Below are 11,345 nucleotides of genomic sequence, written 5' to 3' on the forward strand. Positions count from 1 at the left end.
GCTGCTGGTCCGGGGGCGATGCAATGAATGTATGCAATCGCCGACAGCTATCCGCCAACTGCAACCCGCCCGGTAGCTGGCAGCTAAGCTCCGCAGGGACCCTCACCTGTCCCCACGGTTCACGTGTGTGTGTGTGTGTGTGTGTGTGTGTGTGTGTGTGTGTGTGTGTGTGTGTGTGTGTGTGTGTGTGTGTGTGTGTGTGTTTGTCCAAAAAAAACAGATCGGTTGCAGTTTATTTTTCGACACTATTACCATCAAGAAAATTCTTATTAAGTTTGGAGCAGGACTAACAAATCAACAATCTCAAGCATCATCAAGCAAAAAACTAACTTAATCCACCTATGTGGTTGGAGCCTTCCTCACAACAATCGCTGTACACAAGTTTCATCTATTTTTTCGATCCGGCTTCCAAAAAGTACATCGATATCACTTAAGTGGCCATATCTCGAGACAGAGTTGCCAGATCTTCAATGTTTTACACTCGTTGGAAAGGTATTTTGATAACCTAACCAACAATGGGTCGGATGGTGGATCCGGGCATAGTTTACATACATTTAAGTGAGATCCGGCTTCAAAAAAGTACATCAATATCACTTAAGAGGCCATATCTCGAGACAGGGTTGCCAGATCTTCAATGTTTTGCACTCGTTGGAAAGGTCTTTTGATAACCTAACCAACGTCGGGTCGGATATTGGAGCTGGACATAGTTTACATACATTTAAGTGAGATCCGGCTTCAAAAAAGTACATCAATATCACTTAAGGGGCCATATCTCGAGACAGGGTTGTCAGATCTTCAATGTTTTGCACTCGTTGGAAAGGTCTTTTGATAACCTAACCAACAATAGGCGTATAGTGGATCCGGACATAGTTTACATACATTTAAGTGAGATCCGGCTTCAAAAAAGTACATCAATATCACTTAAGTGGCCATATCTCGAGACAGGGTTGCCAGATCTTCAATGTTTTGCACTCGTTGGAAAGGTCTTTTGATAACCTAACTAACGATGGGTCGGATGATGGACCCGGACATAGTTTACATACAGTTAAGTGAGATCCAAATATATGTAAAAACACATTTTTATACATAACTTTTGAACTACTTATCGAAACTTCAATCTGTATAAAACTTGATCTATGGGACCCTAAACCAAGTCGAATGCAACAAGTTCGGGTCAAATCGGTTCAGCCAGTGCCGAGAAACATGAGCTAGTTTGTTGGTCACATACATACATACACACACACATACACACACACATACACACACACATACACACACACATACACACAGACATTTGTTCAGTTTTCGATTCTGAGTCGATATGTATACATGAAGGTGGGTCTACGACGTTTTTATACGAAGTTCATTTTTAGAGCAGGATTATAGCCTTACCTCAGTGAGGAAGGCAAAAGAACGTCTATATTTACAAAAAAAAAATGTTACGTCATTTGAAAAGCTTAAAACATTCAAGAAACGTTAACTTCATTTAAAAAGTTTTTAAAGGTCTCCTGTCTGTTTTCCATCAATGTTTAAAAAATCAACAATGTCAAATTTTTTGATCCGATTGCACCCAGTTTTGATTTGTTGTCATCTTATGTTCTTAAGAAAATTTGAGTTGAGTTGAGTAAAAGGAGTCAACGGTTTTTAGTTATTTAAAGATTAACAAGCTTACTGTTAAAATATTAATTGCTATTCTACGGTTTTTGTTGATAATTCAGCTAGAATACCAGCTACGTTTGTATGCTTTTCAAGTGGCCCAGTCTAGTTATTAGAGGTGGGCAAAAAAGAGCGAGCCGCTTAACGAGCCGGTTCACTAAAAAGAGCTAAAGAACCGTGGCTCACAAAAAAAGAACCGCGGTTCTTTTTTAAACTTCGGTCTTTTGAAAGAACCGGCTTAAGATTGATGATTTTTTTTATTTATTGAATTTCCAAAAAAAAAATGTATTAAATTTGTTTTGAGAATTGAAAATTCAATTTTAAATATGTCAATGCTTACAAAATTAATCCCAAAAATAAATGATTTTTAAACAACATGAAAAAAATGCAATTCACTTTACAACTGATTGTACATTACAGTATTACTGGAATACAAATTTGAGCATTTCAAATTGCATAATTTGTAAAATGTTACCAAAAATCTACTGAATAGTTTAGAGATTTAGGAAAAAAATAAATCCTTTTGTCCGATTAAACTTTAGCGTTTATAGTCTTCATCGATTAAATCAGAATGTAGAAAAGAGTTCACAGAATGTTTTCTTTAAATAAAATATCAGCATTAGTTCAATTCTTGCAGAAATAAACACAATTTTCATTTTTTTGCAATTTTTCCAACATCCTAGATTTAAGTTTGGATGCCATTCAATTACTCGAATGTTTAGGTCCGAGTAGAAATCTTTACATAGAGACCACCAAAACCTATGGTTTTTAAGGGCATCTTCTCGTTTTCAGTTTTATTTTTTTATCAAATAATTTGTAAAAGTCTAATGTGAAATAACTTATGAAACCACACGATTCTTAAAAAAAAACCTTTTCATCCAAATTTGGAAAAAGAACAAAAGAGCCGTTCAAAAGAGCGGCTCTTTTTAATAAGCGAAAGAAAATGAGCGGGTCCTAAAAAAGAGCGGTTTTGCCCACCTCTACTAGCTATCGAACACCCAAGAAAAAAACAGCCCAATTATACAACGCCCATTTACCGAACGAGTACTGTAGCTTTTAGAACTGACAGCATAGTTCCACCTGGAAAATTGGTAATACCAACTTATTTTTAGATTGATTTAGCAGTTTCAGGAACTGTCAAATTTTCTCTATTCTATTATATTGATTTTCTTTATATATTCTTTGTTTCATCGTCTTGTTTTCTCATCGTCTAATAGAGTTATCTACGTGCGCATGTATTGCGTGTACGTATACGAAAAAGATTGAGGTTAAATTTTGTCCGGCCAGCAAAATCAAATGGTGCGCTAGTGTGCGTACGAGAAACGTCATAAAGCTCTATTTAGTCGTCTTGTCGTCGTCTAACGAAAAGTTATTTATGCCAGGCATTCAATGAGAGGTTAAACATCCAACCTTTCGATGTTTTCCATCCTAATTTTTGAAAGTGTTGAATATTTTAAAATATTCTGCATCCATTTTTTTCAAAAAAAAAAACATTCCTCGATTGCCCTTCACTTGGTTTGTTTTGGTTTCTTGATTGGCCAAATTGCAAATTCGGCCACCGCTTTCAAGGACACAACGCATCGCCGGCTGCCAAACGTTGCGTGCAATTTTGCAGAGCCCACGACCAACAACCCACTGAATTACAAACAAGCCACAACCCTGCGCCAAAGTTATTACCATCATTCATAAGCCCCATAAACGTTCTCCAACACCAAGCTGACCGTCAGTCGGTCAACGCCGTCCGAATTCACCCAACCGAATCCACGCGTAAGGCTCTGCCGGCCGACGTTCTAGCGCCGATCCACCTGCTGCGCAGAACTTCCTTGATTCCTTTCTAAAAAAAATTAGCAAAAACACTCACCTCAGCAGGATCGTCAGCTGAAGGTCATGACTGAGCCGGTCCAGCGCCGCCGTTCCCTCCACCCGAATGGAGTTGATTTTTTCGCGAAGATTCCGCGAGCAGGCGGCCGCTCCGTGCCGCTCGCGGAGAATCTCCAGGATGTTGGGTTGGCGCAGGAAGGCGACGACCTGTGAAATCGAAATGAGTGAAGAATGTTAGGTAATGTAGGTTACGGTGACAAATCGGAGTGTTACCTTGTCATTGTATGCTACCGGAATCTCCGGCGATCCGATGCTCAGCCGAGGCAAGGCGGGTGGCCTGGGTGGTGGAGCCGGCGCTACGTCAATGGGAGCTACGGTAGTCGCAATCAGCTGTTCCGGGCGGTGCCGAGCTCGCGGACAGTCCGTAGGCATCCGAGGATCCATAAACGACGTCCGACGATTAACGTGATCGATGAAGAACTGCTTGCCACTCTGATCCATTTTGGTTTCCCACCCGGAAGGAATGTCCTTATCGGGTGCAGCAAAACAGTTAACCAGCGCAACAAGATCCCGATTGTGCTGGTACCGTCCGAAGCAGGTCGGATCCCGTCGGACACGCGATACCATGTGCTTGAGCGCCGAGTTGCGATTGTAGATCTGAATGGCGTCCGTGTTGGTGTGTAGCATGGAGTAGAAGTCGGGCCGACAGATCATCAGCAGTGCTGGATGGGCAGCACGATCAAGCTGGAGATTTTCGATTTGAGCGGCGTTGACTGCTACGGCGATCGCTGATGCACCCTGCCGTGGGTTGATGTTCTCGAATCCGAACCGTGGAGGACTTCGATTTCCAGCATCCCGTCGGTCGTAGATCGTTCTCCTTATGGACTGGTAACGACGATCAAGCTGTTGACGATGCTGATCCGGGCCAGACAGCCCAGAATGCGCTCCTGGACGCTGCCACGAAGTGGTTCTCGAAGCATGATCAATGTAAAAGATCCGTCCGTGGCTGTCCATCCGAGCTTCCCATGCAGGGGAAGCGGCTCTTCCGGTTCCGCCAAAATCCCACGAGCTCGTTCCGGTATCGACGGAAGTCTTGTACTGGTCAGATGTCTCATCGGCGAATCCGTTTCCGCTTCATCTTCTCGACCTTCCGCGACCCGCAACTGATCGACGCGACTTCCAGTTATGGCCACGAGTTCGTTGTATCGAGTTTCCGGAGACAGGGGCTGTTCGGCAACCGTATTGTGTCGCAAATCCGGAGGACCAAAGTTGTCGGCAAGAACGCGTAACCTTCTGGCATGGTGCGTCGGCGTTGGAGGGCAGATTGGATCACTACGACCACAGCCGACTCTTGTTAGGGGGCGAGGCTGTGGCCGTATTGGTTTTGGATGCATTATGACCGGAGATGATCGATCCGGGGAGTGTTCCAGCGGTGATCCAGATCGGGTAGATGATCCAGAAGGCGGACTCCTCGCGTGTGGTGACAAGTTTTGAATTGGAAATATTATGTGTGTAGCTTTGATCGGTTCAGCCATCAAAAAGTCTCCGGAGATGATCGGACCATTCATTGTCTGCTTGGTCTTCCCGTTGGATAATGCCCGCGTCAATGGCCTATGCGGTTTAACACTACTACTAATTCTAATTGGAACAGTCTCGCCGGAGCATCCAGGCTGTTGTTCCTGCTGCTCCGGAAAGCTATACTCTGGGCAAACAACAGTTTTCCTCAGCGGAGGCTTCGCAACATTACTGGCACTTGGCTCAGCGTCTTCGCTGACAGTCTCAATGTCGGGATTGGCGTTCCGATCCAACCTTCCCAGTCGAAGTGGAGTGTGCTCTGACAAGCTCCCGTCCGTCTCGGGCGTGGCCAGCGGAGCGCTCTCAATAATCCCTTCTAAAGGTTGCTTGATCACTCGAACCACCTTCTCGTGGCGCACCTGCTTGGGATTCTGCTCGAAGAACTCACCGGGAGAAAATTCTACCGCAGCGGCACCCACCGACTCCTGCTCATTCCCATAGCTTTGTTCATCCGTATCGATGATATCGAACGAAAATTCCTCCGCACCTTGCGATTGCGAACCGACCTGCTGTTTGCGAGATTGCTTCGGTGGCCAAGATCGCTCCAGCGGTCGATGAATTTGAATGGTTGGGCTGTCTGGTTCTTCAGCCGTAGCGGTTGCAGCGGCCCATATATGGAGGTAATCCTGCGAGGGTGACGACTTTACGGATCCATTGGGACGGACCTTCTTCTTTGTACCGTTCGATACTGGCTCTTCCTGGGAAGTTGGTTTGACCTTGGCTTTCCGACGAACGCCCGAGCAGGGTGCCGATGAATTGGACGATCCGCACGAGTCTCCGTGGTGGCCATTGTTAGATGTCGGAGAAGTAGCTGAACAACAAGTTGGTGAAATTTTACTAGTGGCGCAATGGTCACGTGCTGGGGATGGAACGCCATCTGGAATTTAGGATTATTAAATCAAACTTTTTAACCAGTAAATCTATTACTAAAAATACCAATATAGTTAAGACTAGTGGAATCCTGCTGCTGCTGCTTTAATCTGGCCTGAGATTCCTGCTGTTCCTGTTTGGCGAGCACTTCGAACGCATTTAGATCGAGACACTCTTCGTACGGTGTGGGTGGGAAATCGTCTTGGTTTTTCAACTCAGGCGGTTCCTCTTCCTCCTCGTCATCGTCGGTCTGTTTGAGGTTCTCCCCACCACTAGCCACTTCAAGAACGCACTCCTCGGAAGTCCCGACAGCTCCCTCCAGATCATCGTAGGATTCGGGAGGTACGGAGGCAAAGCTAAAAAAAAAATTCGATTTGTTTTCATCAATCTGATTCGTTTCAACGCATTCCTGAATTACCTTTCCACACTCAATAAAGCGGGAGATGCCTCCGTTTCATCACATGAGCTCATTATGAATTAAACCCCGTTGCTATTCCAAAAAAAACACACTTTTCTAGCTACAATCGTTCATCATTTCTGCCAGAACCACAGCCACCGCCGTCGTCGTGGTTTCGATTTTCTGTTCTGCCATGTCGTCGTGTTACTCTACTTTCGACCTAGCAGCACTGGCGACAGTTTGTCTGCACTCATTAAAGTCACGACATTTCACGAGTCGCCTTAACTCTGGTCTTGCTTACTAATTTGAGCTACTTCCGGAAACACGGCTGGTCAACGGCACCCGAGCCGCGATAAAGGATGCGAAAAATCGATGAATCTGCAGACACCACGGAGACTTCCGCCCCATTAAGTATGCCTTATGTCGATAAGAACGATGGAAATTGACTGCACTTTTCCAGATTTTCTTTGGTCGAACTCAAAAGTATCACAACATGCTTTATCTTATCTACAAGAGCCCGTCATGGTTTCTATTATCAATCACCGTTTATCACTGTTTGAAAGCACAGTTTTACACCTATTTTCACGACAATTCAGCAGCCTCCGAGGATTGCGAACAATGAAAAGCCCCAAAGAAAATCTCACTGATGACGACAAAAGAAAAATTCGTCCGCTCTCTGACAACAAAGTCTGTCAAAAGTTTGACACTTTGCGCAAGCAGCACGCACACAATCATGGTGTGCGATGACACGTACACAGCCGAGGAGCGACCGCGTGCTGCTCGTGTAGCGACACGAACTTGCCGGTGTAAACAAACGTGTGACTGACAGCATACCGGTGCTGGCAGAGACGCCAAAACAACCAAACAGCTGATTAGGAATGTTGGGGGATGTGAGACGATATTGGAAGGATGGGTTTGTTGTGCTGTGAGATTTGCACAGCATGGTAAGTGTCTTGGATTTTTGGAACTACGCCATCTGGTGGAGATTGGATAGAATAAGGAAGATTATTGAATTCATCGATGTTCTAATTTTAAATCATTTTAAATATTAAAATTCTTAGCTGAGATTAACAAACAAAAATACAAAATTCAAAATACAAAAATACAAAAATACAAAATACAAAAATACAAAAATACAAAAATACAAAAATACAAAAATACAAAAATACAAAATACAAAAATACAAAAATACAAAATACAAAAATACAAAAATACAAAAATACAAAAATACAAAAATACAAAATACAAAAATACAAAAATACAAAAATACAAAAATACAAAAATACAAAATACAAAATACAAAATACAAAAATACAAAAATACAAAAATACAAAAATACAAAAATACAAAAATACAAAAATACAAAAATACAAAAATACAAAAATACAAAAATACAAAAATACAAAATACAAAAATACAAAATACAAAATACAAAATACAAAAATACAAAAATACAAAAATACAAAAATACAAAAATACAAAAATACAAAAATACAAAAATACAAAATACAAAAATACAAAATACAAAATACAAAATACAAAAATACAAAAATACAAAATACAAAAATACAAAACAAAATACAAAAATACAAAAATACAAAAATACAAAAATACAAAAATACAAAAATACAAAATACAAAAATACAAAAATACAAAAATACAAAATACAAAAATACAAAAATACAAAATACAAAAATACAAAATACAAAATACAAAAATACAAAAATACAAAAATACAAAAATACAAAAATACAAAAATACAAAAATACAAAAATACAAAAATACAAAAATACAAAAATACAAAAATACAAAAATACAAAAATACAAAAATACAAAAATACAAAAATACAAAAATACAAAAATTCAAAAATACAACTCACAAACGACTTAAGAACCTAGAATTGCTAAATAATGCTCACCGATGATGGATAAAAGCGTTGAAAGCAATGTGTCTCTTCTGCCAATCCGAGCGCTTAATTGAAAATGTATTCGATTCCAACGGCAGCTCGCTCATATCTCTAAATGGTGTGAAATATCGCGTATTCAATTCGACGAACATCGCACTTTAGATTCAGCAAAAGAAGGGATAAACTCGTTCCATCACCATCACCAGCTCCTGAACTCGGCTATCGACGGTGAAAAATCTCGGACGGACGGACGGAACCCGCATCCTCGTCCAAATTGGCCATCTTATGTCATATTTATCGTTCTGGGGCTAGCGCAAGTCGAGTGCGAACGTAACGCTTAGTAGGGCTACTAGCATAGACAAGCAGAGGTTTTGCTTAATTTTAGATAGATCAATTTCATAAATCAATTCATGAACAATTTATTTTTACTTCATTTTCATGTGAAATATTGAAAACACGTTTTGAATGGCTTTTTAGATCAAAATAGTTAATGGTATAAACATGTCATGCTATGTAAAACTGACAAATCCCTTTATCTATGATCTAGAAATACCTTGTGGTCAGCGAGAGGATGGACGCATCTTAGAAATTCAGATAGAAGCTATAAATTATCCGGCCGGTTGTGTCTCGCGCGGTCGACATTGCTGGTCACTGAGCTTTTCCACCTTTACAGATAACGTGGTGTGAGAAAAATATGATTCCTTCGGGGGGGAGCATCCGTTTGCAACGCGAGATGCTGCGAAAGTGATAATAAAAGCTGACAACTATGGTGTTTTAGCGCGCTGCAGGGGGGAAGACAGCTGTTGATATATCTATATGTGGATCATTGGCTTCGGGCAGACGACACGTTTGGCAGGAGGTGTCAATTGTTATGTCCAATCTGGACTTTTTATGGAGCGGTGACCGCTAATTGGCCTGAGATTGTTGGCTTTATCTGGGAGTTTTTGTGACTTTAAGCAATTTGGAGTTTTTCATTAGCTTTTTTCAATCCTTCAAAATAAATTTAATTTTTTTTAAATTACTATATTTAAAATCGATATGCTAAGCTTACAATTGTTTTGATATTTCGTAACAACAGTTTACTACAAAATAGAGTTATTATATTGGAAAACGAAAAGCCATTTTTGTTCGAGCAAGTATGTAATTGGGATCTGATTTGAGATCTGAGATATTACGCCATCCTCTTAAAAAAACTCACAAATGGAGCATGCAGTTTGTCATTCCAATGTATAGGGAAACAGCATTTAATTCCAGCGTGCCTCTAATGTTGGCAGGTCAGAACATTGACATTCAATTAAAGCTACTTAAAAGAGTTTTCAACTGAACTCGAGTGATTTTTTTTTTTTTTTTTTTTTTTTGTTGGGTTGAGACCACTGCGACCATGACTTTGATCTATTGCGGTATACCCATTTTATTATCGCAGACTTCAGGATGACACGTTACCATTTAGGGTAGCGGTCATTGGCTGACGTTGCGGTATGCCCCATTCAGGTATAATTTCTAAAATGAAATCAACTACCTTACTGGGGTTTTCTTGCCAGATCTCTTTAGGGCTTAAAATAGGCCTGTTAAGAATCTGCCTTCGCCTTGCAGATAGTGCGCTGCAGTCGCATATTAGATGTTTTGATGTTTCGGTTTCACAGTCACAGAACCGACAGATATCTATTTGACTAAGACCTAGCTTTTTCAAATGATATCTAGACGGACAGTGTCCTGTTATAAGCCCGATATAGATATTTAGATATTTCTTGTTCAGATTGAGTATTTTTTTTGATTTTTGAGTAGAGGAGTGATGAACTCCTAGATTGTCTCAGTAATTGTGTTTTCGTCCAGTTCAACTGAATCGTCTTTTCCTCATATTTTACAAACTCCATTTTTAATACGCTTTTTGAGACCCCGCAGAAGGGTTCTGGGCCAATGAAGTGCCCTTCTGACCCTTTTCTAGCAAGAAAGTCGGCTTTTTCGTTTCCATCTATACCCCGGTGGCCCGGAACCCAGTACAGATGTACTTGATTTTTAGATGCTAATTGTTTTAAAAGTTTCCTGCATTCCCATACTAGCTTAGACTGGCATGTTGGTGATTTTAGAGCATTTAACGCAGCTTGACTGTCTGAGAAAATACAAATTTTTGCAAGTCTGTAATTCCTTCTAAGACAAATGGATGCACATTCTAAGATAGCATAAATTTCTGCCAAAAATACTGTTGTCCACTGACCCATTGGAATCGATACACTAACTCCTGGACCCGTAATCCCTGCACCTGTCTTATTTCCCATTTTTGAACCATCTGTGTAAAATATGACAGATCCTGGTAAAACGCGAGGCCCTCCTGACTCCCACTCATTGCGATTTGTTTCAATCACCTTGAATGGTTCGTCTAAGTTCAACGTGCTCTCCATCCAGTCACTAGTCATAAATACATTTTGGTTAATTTTTATAAAAGATATTATCTTTAGATGCTCAATGCTAGAGCTTTCCACTTTGCTTTGTATTTTTTTTAACCTCAGCGCACTCTTTGCAGCCTCCATTTGCACAAACTGGTACAAGGGAGGAATGTGAAGAGATGCGTTTAAGGCTTTGGTTGGTGTACTTCGCATTGCCCCGGTTATAGAGAGACAAACTAAGCGTTGTAGTTTTTCTAATTTTTTTTGAGTTGTTGTTTGTTTTGTTTTTGGCCACCATACGAGAGCGGCATATGTTATTCTAGGTTTTATAATAGCTGTGTAAATCCATTGTATCATTTTTGGTTTTAAACCCCAATGTTTCCCAAACGTTTTTCTGCTGATCCATAAAGCATTTGTGGCTTTGTTAACCACCTGCTCTAAATGAATGTTCCAATTTAGTTTGTCGTCCAACAACACGCCCAAGAATTTTACGTGTTTTGAGTATTGTAAATCTAAGCCGTTAATTTTTAAGGTTTTAAGAGTCAGTTTCCTTCTGCGCGTGAACGGAACCAGTACTGTTTTTGCGGCGTTAACATTAAGTTTTTCATTTCTGCACCATTGGGAAGTGAGATTAAAAGCATGCTGCATACGTTCGGAGATAGTGAGATCAAACTTTCCACGTACTAGTATAACCAAATCATCTGCGAAACCGATAACTTCAAATCCATCATCTGT

General features: G+C 40.7%; 1 protein-coding gene across 1 annotated transcript in view; it reads right to left on the minus strand.

Moving 5' to 3' along the window:
• LOC6051832 overlaps positions 1-6,992 on the minus strand; it is a 57,792-nt gene extending 50,800 nt beyond the window's left edge. Inside the window, 5 exon segments of the mRNA XM_038249181.1 lie at positions 3,518-3,684; positions 3,751-4,511; positions 4,514-5,929; positions 5,989-6,278; positions 6,341-6,992. Of these exon segments, the coding sequence (XP_038105109.1) occupies positions 3,518-3,684; positions 3,751-4,511; positions 4,514-5,929; positions 5,989-6,278; positions 6,341-6,393 (2,687 nt within the window). The 5' untranslated portion in view covers positions 6,394-6,992.
• Between the last annotated feature and the right edge of the window lie 4,353 nt (positions 6,993-11,345).

The sequence above is a fragment of the Culex quinquefasciatus genome, chromosome 1, assembly GCF_015732765.1.
Source record: "Culex quinquefasciatus strain JHB chromosome 1, VPISU_Cqui_1.0_pri_paternal, whole genome shotgun sequence".
Lineage (NCBI taxonomy): Eukaryota > Metazoa > Arthropoda > Insecta > Diptera > Culicidae > Culex > Culex quinquefasciatus.